Source organism: Sporothrix brasiliensis (genome assembly GCF_000820605.1).
Source record: "Sporothrix brasiliensis 5110 chromosome Unknown Cont21, whole genome shotgun sequence".
Lineage (NCBI taxonomy): Eukaryota > Fungi > Ascomycota > Sordariomycetes > Ophiostomatales > Ophiostomataceae > Sporothrix > Sporothrix brasiliensis.
In genome coordinates, this window is record NW_024467140.1 from 660015 (window position 1) to 675144 (window position 15130).

Here is a 15130-nt window from a genome sequence, read left to right on the forward strand (position 1 = left end):
GGCGACTTGGTTTTTGGACTTTTGGACGGGACTATAGAAGGTCATTAAGAAGCAACTTAATATCTATTTTCTAAGGCCCCTTTGTTATCTGCTTCGTAGCTTGAACACAGAATCTGAGAAGCCGCTGTGTAGCTAAGCAAGCCTGTGAAACGAAACAAATCTACTTAACTAGCCCTTAAGAATTGAATTCGCAAACCTTCGTGGAGTAAAAGTGGCAAAGGTCTTATTTAGTAGCTCCTGAATTTAGCGGGCTACCGAATGCTTTTGTTAGTGATAAGACAGCATAGCTTGGTAATGCCGCAAGTCACCGCTTTTTGAGGCAGCGCTTATTGTTATCTCCTTGTGGGGAGCTTCCATACCCGACCTTCTGCGCATACTCCGGGTCGCACAATCTCTCACTTCCCCTTCAGCGTCCCGGCCCGCCATCCCTACCGAAGGCCATGTGAAAGCACCCCCAATACACGCAATGGCTTTGGATCCGTCGAGCGGCTTCTCGGCCACCTCTGGGCTGGCAGACGACAATGGCCTTCCGATCTTCGATGTGCAGCGCGTGCAAATGCAATTCTCCATTGCGGCCAACTTTGTTGCTGCGCAAGTTGCCAACAACGTGCTTGTGCTTGCTCTCTCCAATGGCCGCATCCTCCGCATTGACCTGAACCGTCCTGAAGACATCGACGATATCGACCTTCCGAAACGTCCGTCCGAGATCGGCGTCATCGAGCGGCTCTTCCTCGACCCGACCGCCTCCCACCTTGTTATCTGCACATCGGCCGGCGAGTGCTACTACCTACACTCTCAATCGCGCCAGCCGAAACCTCTCGCGCGGCTGCGCGGCGTGCCTATCCAGTCGATTGCCTGGAACCCATTGCTTCCCACGGCCTCAACCCGTGAGATCCTCATAGGTGCCGCCGACGGCAACATCTACGAATCGTTTTTGGAACCGTCCAACGACTTCTACCGCAAGGAAGACAAGTACATCAAGAGCTTGGCGCGATTGCCAGATGGTGCCATTACTGGCCTCTGGGCCGATGCCATCCCAAGCCGCTCTGACCAGTTTCGGCGCGTGCTCGTGAGCACCTCGTCGAGGCTGTTGCATTGGGTCGGGAAGATTGGCCGGGCACAGGACGGCGGCGGCTCGGTGTACACAAAGCTTTTTGAAGCTGAGCAGCCGGTTATTCATGACCTTGCTTCCACTTCTTCCGGTGGGGCAGCTTCCACGGCCTCAACAACAGCATCTTCCTCCTCAGCACCTGGAACCTCTTTGTCGACATCTACCACCTCCCTCGTCGTGTCGCCAGACCCAGAAACTGGCAGGCCCTATGAGGCAGTAAGCCCTGATCGGGCATTCGCCTGGCTATCGTCGCATGGCGTTTACCACGGCAAGCTGCTTGTTGCTTCACCGAAACCCGAGCTCGGGACAAATGTATTTGCCGAGTCGAAGCTGATCCCGCGATCCCAGCTGGTCGCTGGCTCCGATGCATCGAGCGCCGGCAGACGGCGAGTCACCAACGACCCGGTCGACACAATTGCTCTGACGCAATGGCATGTGATCAGCCTTGTGGCGGGTCGCATTGTTGCTGCAAACCGCCTGACGGGCTCTGTGGTGTACGATCAGGTGATCCTTGACCCGGGCCAAAAGGCCATTTCTCTGAGCGTAGACCTGCAAAAGAGTACTTTCTGGTTGTTCACGGCCAAGGAGATCTTTGAGATCGTTGTTCGCGATGAGGATCGCGATATCTGGAAAATCATGCTACAACTGCAGCAGTTTGATGCGGCGATGCAATATGCACACAACGCAGCGCAGCGCGATGCTGTGGCAACGGCGTCTGGTGACTACCTGATTGGAAAGGGCCTCTTTGATGAGGCAGCCGGTATCTACAGCAAAAGCAGCAAACCATTTGAGGATGTGGCTCTGGCTTTGATCGACCGCAACCAACCCGACGCGTTGCGCAAGTATCTTCTGACCAAACTCAGCACTTACAAGAAGCCGGGTGTCATGCAACGAGTGATGATTGCTAGCTGGCTTGTGGAGATTTTTATGGCGAAGCTCAACTCGCTGGACGACACTATTGTCACAAAAGCCGAGCTGTCGGAGACACTGGACCCGGCACAGACGCGGGAGCAGCTCGAGCTGGTTCGTGACGAATTCAAGGCATTTGCGCGTAAGCACAAGGCCGACCTGGACCGCAAAACGGTCTACGATATCATTAGCAGCCACGGCCGCGAGGAGGAACTCCTTTTTTTGCTGATGCCATCAACGACTATAACTATGTCCTGTCGTACTGGGTGCAGCGAGAGAAGTGGTCCGAGGCACTTGCGGTGCTGAAGCGACAGACTGACGCCGATGCTTTTTACCGCTACAGCAGCGTGCTCATGACGCATGTGGCTACAGAGTTGGTCGACGTGCTGATGCGCCAGGGCAACAGCATTAATCCACGCAGTATGATCCCGGCACTGCTGGACTACGACAGTTCCTTCCAGGGTCCGCTCGCGCAAAACCAAGCGATCCGCTACCTGCAGTACGTCATCAACCAGCTGCACTCGACGGACGCGGCCGTGCACAATACGATTGTGTCGATGTACGCGTCTCTTCCGGCGCGCGACGAGGCGGCACTGCTGTCGTACCTGGAGTCACAGGGCGATGAGCCTCGGTTCGACCCGGACTTTGCGCTGCGGTTGTGCATCCAGTACAAGCGCGTGCTCTCGTGTGTGCACATCTACACGAGCATGGGCCAATATGTGCAAGCCGTGGACCTGGCACTGTCGCATGATGCCGTCGAGCTGGCGTCCGTCGTTGCAGATCGGCCGATGGACAACACGACACTCCGCAAAAAGCTCTGGCTGGCGGTGGCGCGCAAGGTCATCTCGCAACAGTCGAACGGTGGCATCAAGGCCGCGATTGACTTTTTGAAGCGTTGCGACCTGCTCAAGATTGAGGATTTGATCCCCTTCTTCCCCGACTTTGTTGTCATCGACGATTTCAAAGAGGAGATTTGTGCAGCGCTTGAGGACTACAGTCGCGAGATTGACGGTCTGAAAAAAGAAATGGACGACAGCAGCCAGACGGCCGCTAACATCAAGGTAGACATTGCGGCACTGGACCACCGGTACGCCATTGTGGAGCCCGGTGAGAAGTGCTACGTCTGCGGGCTGCCGCTGCTAAGCCGCCAGTTCTTTGTGTTCCCCTGCCAGCACGCATTCCACTCGGACTGCTTGGGACGCCGGGTGCTGGAACAGTCGAGCCATGGCGTTGGACGTAAGATCCGCGATCTGCAGGTCCAGATCACGAAAGGCTTGGTGACGGGCCCTAAGAAGGACGCGATGGTGGCCGAGCTGGATGCGCTGGTTGCGTCTGCATGGTACGAATTTGACTCATCTATCCTTTCCCCTTTTCTGCTTTTAAATGTCGTGCTAACATTTTTGGTAGTATCTTGTGCAGCGACTTTGCCATCAAAAAGATCAACGAGCCCTTTATTCGACCTGATGAGAACAAGAATGAGTGGGTGTTGTAGCGCAGCAAGCGACGATGACTGAGGTGTGAGCCTTTGTACTGTATTAATTGTCTATATTTCAGCACCTGATTTACATCCAATGCATTGTTTCTCAACATTTTGAAGCATGTGAATTGTGTGCGCCTTCCAATCTGCTCGCATCTACATCGTCTGCCACTGCCCCCAGGAAGATCGAAAACCAGACGTCGCGTGACAAACAAGTCGTGCATATCAGTTTATATGTTAGGCAGTGCAGACTGTTGCGCCGTTGGTGGCGTTCGTCATCATCAGAATCGACACCACCACGCCGTAGAGTCCCAACACCTCGGCAAAGATGAGGATCAGCACCATGCCAACGTACAGCCGCGGCTGCTGTGTACTCGCACGCACGCCCGCATCACCCACAATGCCAATGGCGAACCCGGCGGCCAATCCGCACAAGCCAACGGACAGGCCGGCGGCCAGGTACATGAACCCCGTGTACAGCGCCATCTTCTCATGAACGCCATTGCTGATGATGACGCTGGCGACAAGGCCGTATATGCACAGGGCCTGGGCCATGATGGCGCAGAGCGTGTTCTGCATCAGGCGATCGGGACGAAGGACACCGGCCGTAAAGATGGCGGTGGCGGACTTGGCGGTGCCGTAGGAGGCGCCAATGACGGCAAAGACGATGGCGCAGGCCGCACCGATGGCGCCGAAGAAGGACTAAGAGAGGAGGAACTTGCTGTCAGTTTCACTTCTGGGGGAGGAGCTGGTCAGCCGGGCGAGGAACTTACTGCATACACTGGACTAGAAAATCATCATTATGGTTTCACATTAACAAGACCGAAGTAACGAGGCCAGCGTCCACGAGCCAGCATCGAATTGGGTTATTTTATATTGCTTTTGCGCATCGGCTTACCAACGGTCCAGGTTGACGTAGTCAATAGAGGTGAAGTCGGCCATGGTGATGAAGTAGGCTCGATATCGTGGTCTTCAAAAGTGTTGCAAATACAAGATTCACGGTAGTTATCAGATGCTGCCTTGTTCCCATCAAAGTTGTCGATGCTCAAGACGCCTTTGAAAGGACTACACAAATTAGAGAAATTGAAATTACAGGCACGATTATCCATGTAGTCGGACGATAGACTGCCCGACAACACTTCTTTCTGACGAGGTCGTGGGAGTCAAATGCGTTGGACTAAGGATTTTGCATCAGGCAACAGTCAATTCGGTTCTTGCTTTCTTACATGCAGAGGCCCTATTGGCTGGTGTTGTAAGCCAATTTTTATGTTCCTCGTGTGCACGTGAGAGACAACGTGGATGACAGACAGTTGTCATCCATTGCGAAGAGGTCTGTCTTTTGTAAGGGGTCATGTATGCCAATGGGCCAAGATCTGTGGTAACAGGACAATGGTTTCCACCTCAAAGCCCAAACCTAAATGTCTTACGAGACTCCCGGCGGATGTCTCGTCTCCCCAATCGGTCCAGACAATTCGGCGAGCTTGGCTGTCTCTTAATGAGCAATGCCATTGACGGTATTTCGTAGCCAGCTGGCAACGGCCATCAGAACCACCAGAGGTTAGTTATATAGGAATCCAGACCGGGCCTGGATCGCCAATTATGAGCAATGTTATGACCGACAGCAACCAGAATCAAACACGCGTACATATACACATATACACACACAGGAAGACGAAGACTGGGAACAGAGGAAACAGAGGCAGCAAGAACCATACAGAAGAACGCTTTGGGGGTGAAAGGGGGACGGAGAATATGCAAACCAGAAGATCCCGAGTCGGGGGGGCATTTAGAGAATACAAAAAGAACAGATGGAAACACAACTCGCAACGCTGAATGGCCAGAGGTAACTATAGCTTAGCAAACTATCGTGTGCACTGTCCACGGATGGGTTGGCACTGCATTGCCTGCGTTGAAGCACGGAGAAACGGGCTGCGCCCCAAGTCTCGGTCTCTTGTTTCGTTGGGGGTCTCTATTTTTGCACTTCTCTAGCGTTTTGCCACTGATGCTTTTTGTGTGGTCGCGGATGCTGCGTGATGATCCGCCGGCCGCGTGTCAGATTTCTGATCCGGAACCAGGGGCGCTGGATGTGAAGAGCGGCCTGGCGGTGTTTTGCTGTTTTGGCGGCTTAACACAGTCGTGTTTCAGGACAGCGCCAGCACGGCTCGACCACTTGTGTGCTAGTCCCAACCTCACGACCGCGCGTCCATTGTGGCGGTCTGGTGTACTCGAGAAACGGCGCTCGGGGTTGCATATGAGTGACCAAGACGACCATTCATGGCCAAGACCAGCCAGCCAAGCGACCAGTGAGGCCAAGAGAGGCTGGGCCAAGCCAACAGCCAAGGAGCCAAGGGGCTAAGCCGCCGCGAAGGCAGGCCCAAGAAAGAAATGAAAAGATGACAAGAAGAGAAGAAGAGAAGAAGAGGAGAAGAGAAGAATAACGGTGCAAACGACATTGGTGCAATTGGCGACACACCACAAGACGCAAAAAATGGCAGGTTGATTGCACGGCGCTGTACCAAGAGCAGGTCAAGAAGTGCCGAGACGCTTGGCCCAATGCTCATTCTTCGGTTTAATGTCCTGTCGTGAGCTCTTCAGTGTTGCTTCCGTTCATGGATTGTATCTGTTTGTGACGCCCAAGCCTTCTGTTTAGCCATTGCTCTTGCCCTGCCATGTACAGATTGGCCCCTTCCTGCCCTGCGACATGACACTTGTATGAGATCCAGTCCCCCCGTGCCGGAGCCTTGCTGCAAGTGCAGCCGCCCACCCTTTTGCACCCCAGTCCGTGCAAAGCATCGTCGCAAACAGGACATGCCCCCAACTTCGTCGTGCGTAGCAGTGGTTTCGTCGTTTGTTTGCACCTGCCGACTGTACACTCTCACTGGACAGGAAAATATTTCGTGGGCACCAACGGGCAGGTGCTAGGCCATTGGCACTGGGCATGCGCGTGCATCGCTCTTGCCCTCCTGGGTGACGCAAGCGCTCAGTCATCAGTGGCATCGTGAGGGCTACTTCCTTCCCAATGTACACGCATGTACACGCATACACCTGCGTACCCAAGGCTGCTCTTGCCCCCGGTGCCCCGTTTACACCGACAGAGCCGTCTATTTTTGTATTCTGCTCTATGTTCTGTGCTCGTCTTCTGACAATTCATTTTTTGCGTGTTTCGGTCGTTCCTGCCATAAGAACCAGTCGTTCGCCCGCCAAGTCCGCATAAACGTCTTGCGGACTCATGGACAAGACCTTCCAAGCCCAATACAATCCCCAAGACACTTGGCCGTTTGTTCTTTCTGCACATCAATCTGCTTTAATTGCTCCTCTCGTCCCCTTTTTTTCCTAATACCCTCACTTTGCCCTACAACCCTACAATCTTTCTCCCCCGTGCGCCTCTACTTTCGCGGTTCCAGACGGCCTGGGCAGATCACATACTTCCGTTCTCTGCCCTACTCTCGCGTTGGCCTCCTTCTATTGTTTCCTATTTAGTACTATCACGGCTCTTTTCTCGCGATCGACTGCTGTGTGGTCTCGCCCTCTTTTGCCCCAGTTTGGCCTGCCTCTCCCCTTCTCACTCGATTTCCTTTTGTTTTATATTTAGTAGCCATATTTATATCCGTTTCCCTCCTCTCCATCTACTGTCACTCGTCGATCGATTTCTTAAAACAGCAAATCCCACCCTTCGTGTATAGAGCTGCTTTCCATCCTCGCCTTTTACTATCATATAGTTACAGCGTCCTACAGTCATTCCATAGCCATAGAGTCTTGAACTCTTGATCTCCTCTTTTTTCCTTTTTACTCTTTTACCGAGACACTTGTCTCGACGCCACACACATCTCGCACCATGAAGTTGCCAACAACATTGGCCGTTCTGGTCTCTGCCTTAATAGCTTCAACCAACGCGCTGGTCCTGCAAAAAAGGACTGATGGTCCTCCTAGAGTCATCAGTATGGCTACCGAGCGAAGACGAGTCGACAATCCGGTGCAACGAGACCGGTTACGACGCAGGTCGACCACCGTGGAAGTCAGTCTAGACAACGAAGAGACTCTTTACTTTGTGAATGTAAGCTTGGGAACACCAGCACAGTCTCTCCGCCTTCATATCGACACCGGCAGTAGCGACCTGTGGGTAAATACACCCAGCTCGACGCTGTGCAAGCAGGCATCGCAACCCTGTGCCTTTGCTGGCACATACACGGCCAACTCCTCCTCAACATACGGCTACGTGGGGAGCTACTTCACAATCTCCTACGTCGACGGCTCGGGAGCCAGCGGCGATTATGTGACAGACAAGGTCAGCATCGGCACAAACGGTTCTACAGCCCTCTCAAAAATGCAGTTCGGTGTCGGCTACACCAGCTCATCCTCTCAGGGTATCCTGGGTATCGGTTACGCAATCAACGAGGTGCAGGTGGGCCGCGCAGGCAAGGCGACCTATCCCAATCTACCAGCCCAGATGGTTGCAGACGGCATCATCCAGAGCAACTCCTACAGTCTATGGTTGAACGACTTGGACGCAGATACGGGCAGCATCCTGTTTGGTGGCGTTGACACCGCACAGTATTCTGGTTCCCTTCACACACTGCCTGTTCAGAAGCAGGCAGGCGCCTTCTCGGAGTTCCTCGTGACCTTGACGGGCCTCCAGCTTGGCTCGGCCACCCTCGCCAGCAACATGGCTCTGGCCGTGCTCTTAGATTCGGGCTCGTCACTCACATACCTTCCCGACTCCATAGTGCAGACCATCTTCAACCAGGTCGGTGCCACGTACGACGCTTCCGAGGGTGCCGCCTATGTGCCCTGCTCCCTGGCCGACAAAGCCAACTCGAGTGTGACGTTTGAATTCTCGAGCCCGTCGATCACGGTGGGTATTGATGAGCTGGTGCTTGACTTGGTCACGGCTAGTGGCAAGCGTCCGACCTTCCGGAACGGCCAGACTGCCTGCCTGTTTGGCATCGCCCCTGCCGGCACGGGAACAAATGTCTTGGGTGATACGTTCCTGCGCTCGGCCTATGTTGTTTATGATCTCGACAACAACCAGATTTCGCTGGCCCAGACCGTTTTCAACACGACCGCGTCCAATGTCGTGGAAATCGGCACTGGCGCCTCGAGTGTTCCGGACGCCACGCTCGTAACCAACTCTGTCGCTGCAACGTCTGGGCTGACTCTTGTGGCAAACGACAGCAAGGCCAACGGAGCCGCGGCGTTTTCTAGCCAAGCAGTCGTTGCCATCTTGGCAGCAGTTGCCTCTTCCGCTCTCGTTGGGCTGAGCATGATATTGATTTGAGTCCAGTCTCTCTGCGTTTCCTTACATTTTACCATTTTCATTACATGTTACATTGGCATAGCGATTGCATCTGGGAACATGGCGTTTTATATTCGGCGAGGCATTTCTGAATAGAGGGCTAGAGGGTGCGGGAGAAGTACCTTTGAGTGGGATCAGACGGGCTTCTGGAGGGTTTATCTGACTGGCTCGAGGATATGCTCTTCTTGGATTCTCTAACGCATTACATTACGATCTATTTTCTATTACACAAAATACCATTTGTCTGCGAACAATATACCAACTACCATCTACATCAATAATACCCCGTCTTAATTGATACATTAATTCAAATATCATGGTCGTTGCCCCGGATTTCATTGCCAACGGAATCGTGCGAGGACCTCCTTCGAAACAACTTCAAGACAGCTTGGCGTGAGTCGCATCATCTCATGGTTTTAGTGGGGTCTCCACCATTTTTACATTCGATGCTGGGGACATATTTCTTGTCTCCTTTGGCGGCCGGTAATATAGGGCCTTCTCTAATAAAGGACCGAACAGGAACGGCTTGGATTGTGCAATTCTTGATGTCTGGAGATGATTGGACCGAGAGGAGTGTCGATGAGATACGATGGTCGGGCCGTGAGTGGCACATGGTTGGAGTGAAGTGCCGGCTGCCGATTGAAAAAGTCATCGGCGGATTCGTAGTTAGGTCGGTGACGACAAACGACTACCCGCTCCTGTACGTTTTATTTGTCAGGCAGGCCTTCCTTTTTACTTGTTGCTTCCTTGCCTTGTGTTGAGGTCACGGTGTCGATACTGAGTTGTGTGGGCAAGTTGAAAGACGCGTGGTGTTACATTGTAAAACTAAAATCATTCCCATTGTATATATGTTGATGTGTATGCATATTTATAACGTGTATTAGGAATTCCAACTCCGCAAGCATGCTGAAGAAAATCAATGGTCTTTAGAGGGGGGGTGAGAAGAAGGTGCATTCGTAGTCGTCGTGTCAAATAGGTCTTGTGAAGAATGGGAAGAGTGCAAAGCAACATATATAAACCCGATGTAGTAAAAATCCACCTGAAAAAGAGAAGTCATTTCTCATCGCAATCTTTAGAGACGACGAGAAGAGTGAGAGTGAAGAGCAAACAGGAGTTTCAAACTCTTATGTGATGGGAGTCAAGAACGGGCTGGCTAGTAGTTCGTCTGCACTGGGCCGTTTATTGTGATCCATCTCAAACGTTTGGCTCAAGAACAGCTTGGCCTCCTCGCTGGCGCCCTCGGGGATCGTCGGCGCCGCCTTGCTGCCGCCAATCTTGAAGATAGCTTGCAATTGCGTGCAGTCGGGGAACGGGTGTGTACCCGTCATCATCTCAACGACCAGGCAGCCAAGCGACCAGATGTCAGCCTTGCGCGTGTAGCTCGTGCGCTTGACCACCTCAGGCGCCATCCAGAACACGGAGCCCTGCATGGATGGCCGGTTCTTGCTATTGTTCGCACCATTGAGAATGTTCGTGGCCTCGAGCTTCTTCGAGATACCGAAATCGGAAATCTTAATCGTGCCCTTGTTGTCAACCAATATGTTGGCACCCTTGATGTCACGGTGAATGATATCGCGTTGATGCAGGTACGACAGGCCGTGAAGGATCTGGCGGACAAAGCTGCGGACGAGCGGCTCGGGAAGCGCGCCGTACGAGTTAAGCATCGTCTGCACAGAACCGCCGGGAACATACTCGAGGAAAATGTTAAGGAAATCGGTCGAAGAGCCGCAGCCGAGGTACTGCACAATGTTGGGATGGCGGAGGTCACGCAGGAGGCTGATCTCGCGCTTCAGTGCCTCAATCATGCTCTTCTTGCGAGAGTCAATCTGGCCGTTGGCGCCAGGTGCTGGCGCCTCGACTTGCTTGACAGCCAGCAGCTCACCTGTAACGGCGTGCAGGGCGAGGTACACGCAACCAAACGAACCAGAACCAATGAGCGCACCCTTCATCCACTTGCTCTCATCCCAAGACTCGCCGGCAAGGAAGCTCTGCAGCTCCTCGTCTGCGCCCTCACCGTCAGCATCCAGAGCTTGGCTCACCTCCTTGAGAGAGCTAGAGCCAGAGCCGGTCGTGGTCGTCTCGTCATAAAAGCTGTGGCGGACAAGGTTGCCATCAGGATCTGTAATGCTGACAGCGGCAGTGTCGGAGCCGCTGTCAGCATACGAAACGTACGACTTGCGGTTGGGCTCCATCGACGTCTGCTCCTCCTGGAGTGTGTCCAGCATGGACGAGGCAATAGAGTCACGGTAAGCATGGGGCGCACGAATACTGCGCTGATCCCGCTGCTGGACTTTGGCCAATTGGCCAGAGGTGTTCAGCCAGCTGTCTGCAATGGTCGGGATGGGAGGCGCATCCTGGATGCTGGAGGCGAAGCTGAGGTTGCTGGCCACACTAAGGCGGCTATTAACCTTGCTTAGGCGGGCTGAGCGTCTCATAGACAAGCGTGCTGTGCGGTCAATGTCTTCGCGCGGGTGGTCTGGGAAGTAAGTAGTCAAATCTGAGGCAATGAGCTCGCTAGGAGGGCGAAGACCACCGAATTGTCTTAAAACACCCTTTCTGCGGATTGGCGGACGGAGCGTCTCGACGGGCGCCGGACGTTCAAGATCGCGAGCAGCGTTGTTCACATTGCGCTCACGGTCATCCTGATACGTGACAGGCGACAGGGGTGGCTGCTGATGCTGTAAGTTGTCCCAGCTCTCACCGAGCACCTTCTGCACCTTAAGCTGGCTTCGCTTTTCTACTGTAGGCAGACTGTGGCCATGGTTTTGTTGCATCTCTTCCATAGCAATAGCTGAGGCTCTCTCCAGCTCGGAACGACCCGGTTCGCCAGAGGGGACTCGGCGGAGGATAAGGCGGTTTCTTTCGGGGCGCGTCTGGTCCTTAATGATGCGCCACAGCTCAGTATCGCTAAGGCGTATGCATTGGTGGGGGTTCGGGTCGACGCCGTTCAAGACCCAGAAGCAGTAGTTGCGTTCGTGATCTTCACGGAGGGCAAACTTCCGCAAGGTCACGCGCATGACTTCTTCACAGGTTTTACAATCGGCAATCTTGACGACTTTGGTAACGCCACCGGTCGAGATCACGCGGATCACGTCTTGGTTCTGTGGTAGAGCAGCCATCAGAGAACCGTCCATGCTAGAGTTGTTGCGGGTGTGGGCCACTACCAGACGACCGGAGGACTGTGCAGGTGCAGATTCCGGGGATGGGGCGGGGAAACGGCTTACGGCTGTAGCCGTCGCCTGGCCAGAATATGCCTGGTTTGGGGTCGGATATCTGCCTGGGCGCGCGGTGCGCAGTTGCTCGGCACTTGACGGAGGGGAGTTTGGACGCGAGGACTTGGCACCGATGCCTTCGAGAGCCATGGAGGAGAGGTCGATCTGGCGGGAGTAGCGCTTGTTGGCGGTCGGTGTGGGGACCGCAGGGCGGCCAGAGTTTCCAAGGCTGGGGGAGCCCGATGACGGGACATATTGGATGTCCAAGCCGCCAAATGATTCCTGTTGAACGTGTGAGAGGGAGAACGGGGGAGCGCACCAGGGTAATGTTGAGAATAAAGAGAGAAAGCAAAGAAAAACAAAATGAGGGACCCCATGGTAGAGGAGAAACTGAACGCAAACTCGGCAGAAAAAACGCAAAGGCAATCGCAATGCGAGCAAGGAGATTGACACATACCCTATTCCGTTTCTTCTGGTTTGCATATGCCTTTGTCCGCAGCTTCTTGATGCTGAGGAAGAGGCGGACGCGATCGCCAACCTTCTCAATGCCCATTTCCTTAAGAACCTCCTTGTCCATCTCGAGGAGGTTCTCGCCGTTAATGTGATTTTTCCGGAACATCTTCTCGTAGTCGCCGCACTTGACACTGCGGAGGTATTCGCACACACGGTCCTCGTCCCAGTTCTTGACGGAGTCAGGTGCGTCCGAGTCAGAGAACTCCGAGTCTGTTGGGCTGGCAAAAGACTGGCTTGTGGTAGCTGGTGCGATCAAAACTCGCCGGGTAGGAGCGTAAACTGCGGACGGTGTTGGCAGACCTGACACAAGGCCACCCGGCGCCTGCCCGCCGAGATTCGGCAGGTATGGCGACTTTGCTGCGAGCATCGCCATGTTATATTGTCTGTAGAGTGTGGTTGAAAGAGAAGAGGGAGTGGCCCAGAAGCCCCAATAGTCGCTCGTCAAAAGTCCTCAGGCGAGGGAGAGGAAGGAGTGCGATCTGCAGCTTCGTCTCTTCGTCGGGGTGGTTGTTGATATATCGGATAGCGCTCTCGATTGCTTGCAGATGGCCGCCAGCGGACTCTGGTGTCCCCAAAAGATATTTGCAATATGAAGAGCCGTTGTTGGTTTTCTTGGTTTATTCGTCTGCCGTTCTTCGTTGACACGTCTATCTCGTGGCTCTGTGACCGGAACGAAAGAGCGCGACCGACAGAAAGAGAGGGAAAAACGGGAACGTCTGCCCAGTCGCGAGAACGTGGTCTGATGGCACAGACAGGCCAGGCGGGTATGCGTGAGATTTTGTCGCGATAGAAAAGGGCCACCAAGAACAGGCTCCGGTGAAGAAAAGCAGGGTGCACAGGGTTTCAAATAGGAAGATGAGCGAAGAGAGGGAAAGGAGGAGGAGAAGGAGGGAGGGGTGTGCAACAGGGTTGGCGGCAATAAGAAAAAAATAGAAGCGGACTACAAAATGGAACAGGGGTAATAGAAGACGAGCTCTCAGGGTGTGTTCCCTTAAGGGCGTGTAAGAAGAAAACCACTGGCCGTGAGTAGTTGCCTCACTGCAAGGACCGCAGATCGAAGCACAAGTTGCTATGCGAGTTGTGGATGAAAAGAGGCGAGAAACAAGCAGACAAAGAGACAGGTTAGGTTTGAAGGGGCGAGAGCAAAGAACGACAAAAGAGCAGGACGACGAGAATCAAAGACGGGTGATAAGAAAAGAGGATGCAGGCGCTGGCAGAGGATGAAAAGGGGGCGCCGGAGGCGAGAACGGGTTACACTGCCGAGACGCTGTCGAAAGGCGATGCGTTGTCCCGTTGAAAACAAAGCCAGGAGCACTGGGCAGTTGATTGCGGGCTGTCTGGGGTCAATCTCTCGGGGTTTCGAATACGCCTGAGATGAATTTGAGGAGAGACTTGAGCTGGCAAAGGAGAAACACTCAGCGTGTACGGGAAAGTGGAGCGCAACGAGGATACGGACCTTGCTGGTGTGAGGCACTACAGGTGAGTGTGTTTCTTGGCCTGTCGGTCATTCTTTCTTTACTCCGTAGGACTCTTTAGGGGGTTCCGTTCTTTAGCTGATTTACAATTGGACAGGACACAGCAGGAACGACCTGCAACCTGCAACCTATTAAGCCTAACGGCTCCGCTGGGTCCCCATTTACGAGTCGAAAGACATGAATGGTGTTCTTTTGCTCCTTCCCTTCTTCGTCGTTGTACCTGCCTTGGGTAAGGGGGTTCGACAGGCGCCTGCTTCAGATTTTAGCGTGGTGCTCTTTCCCTTTAGGTGCAACGAGACGTGCTTGGATTGGCCGAACCGTTCGGGTTAGCCCAGGTCCAGGCGCCTTTGGAAGAAACAGACGTATCTGTACTTCGTATCTGACAAGGGCAGCGACATGGAAAATACTCCGAACAGAAAACATGCAGACACCTGCCCGTTGGTTGCTTTTTCTGCAACGTGCGCCGCCTTTGAAAAAAGAAACGCCTCCAAATCGGCCTAAAATATCCACTTGTATTTTATCAACCAGTTTCTACCCCTGGAACCGCTTATCATAAGAACACTGCCCATGACAGCGCCTCAATATGAAGGCTCGGAAATAGCAAAGAAGTAAAAGGGAGGGAAGTGGGTTGAATTTATCAGCATAACACTCCGTACTAAAGTAGTTGCCGTACGGAAACAAGTGCGATGTGTGACTAGAAGGTACTGCGACCACTATGGAAGAACGGGAACTGGAAGAGCGACTCCAATGTCTTGCCTGCACCTGCCCGTCCCTCGCTTGACCGGCTACAACGTCTTGACTGTTGTTTCTGTGACTTCCTTACTCCACTCCATCTTCACGGCAAAATAAGAGTGTTGCTTGCGATTGGTCCATCGGTTGCACCCCTTAAGACACTTCAACAAATGAGAGAGAATAGGAACGTTTGTTCTATTTTTTGCTCTCTGGTCGGCGGCAGCTGGTGTGAAACGTGCCAGTGCGCACAGACCAATCAACACTTTACGGAGTACTTGAGCCAGTGTTCTTTGTGCCTGTCTCGCCTGCCTCTTAGCGCGGCCGTCCACTGTAACCCACAAGAGCCTCGCTACCTCGCTGTGCCTGCATGCAACCACCCACATGGCGAAAAAGCAATCGAAGGGCTCG

General features: G+C 53.5%; 4 protein-coding genes across 4 annotated transcripts; 2 read left to right on the top strand and 2 right to left on the bottom strand.

Moving 5' to 3' along the window:
- Positions 1 to 466: 466 nt before the first annotated feature.
- Positions 467 to 3512, top strand: SPBR_04631 (uncharacterized protein; the record flags this gene model as incomplete). The annotated part of the gene is made up of 3 exons (XM_040762908.1): positions 467 to 2134; positions 2212 to 3359; positions 3440 to 3512. The coding sequence occupies 3 exons, from the start codon at positions 467 to 469 to the stop codon at positions 3510 to 3512; spliced, it is 2889 nt and encodes a 962-aa protein (XP_040615222.1).
- Positions 3513 to 3734: 222 nt separating this feature from the next.
- Positions 3735 to 4439, bottom strand: SPBR_05293 (V-type H+-transporting ATPase 16kDa proteolipid subunit; the record flags this gene model as incomplete). The annotated part of the gene is made up of 3 exons (XM_040763570.1): positions 3735 to 4199; positions 4271 to 4283; positions 4396 to 4439. 3 exons carry the CDS (start codon positions 4437 to 4439, stop codon positions 3735 to 3737), a joined length of 522 nt encoding a protein of 173 aa, XP_040615223.1.
- Positions 4440 to 7437: 2998 nt separating this feature from the next.
- Positions 7438 to 8772, top strand: SPBR_05010 (uncharacterized protein; the record flags this gene model as incomplete). Its single annotated transcript, XM_040763287.1, has 2 exons — positions 7438 to 7551; positions 7576 to 8772. The coding sequence occupies 2 exons, from the start codon at positions 7438 to 7440 to the stop codon at positions 8770 to 8772; spliced, it is 1311 nt and encodes a 436-aa protein (XP_040615224.1).
- A 1142-nt stretch (positions 8773 to 9914) lies between these two features.
- SPBR_04639 (mitogen-activated protein kinase kinase kinase) lies at positions 9915 to 12888 on the bottom strand (the record flags this gene model as incomplete). The annotated part of the gene is made up of 3 exons (XM_040762916.1): positions 9915 to 11969; positions 12015 to 12284; positions 12460 to 12888. The coding sequence occupies 3 exons, from the start codon at positions 12886 to 12888 to the stop codon at positions 9915 to 9917; spliced, it is 2754 nt and encodes a 917-aa protein (XP_040615225.1).
- Positions 12889 to 15130: the final 2242 nt, after the last annotated feature.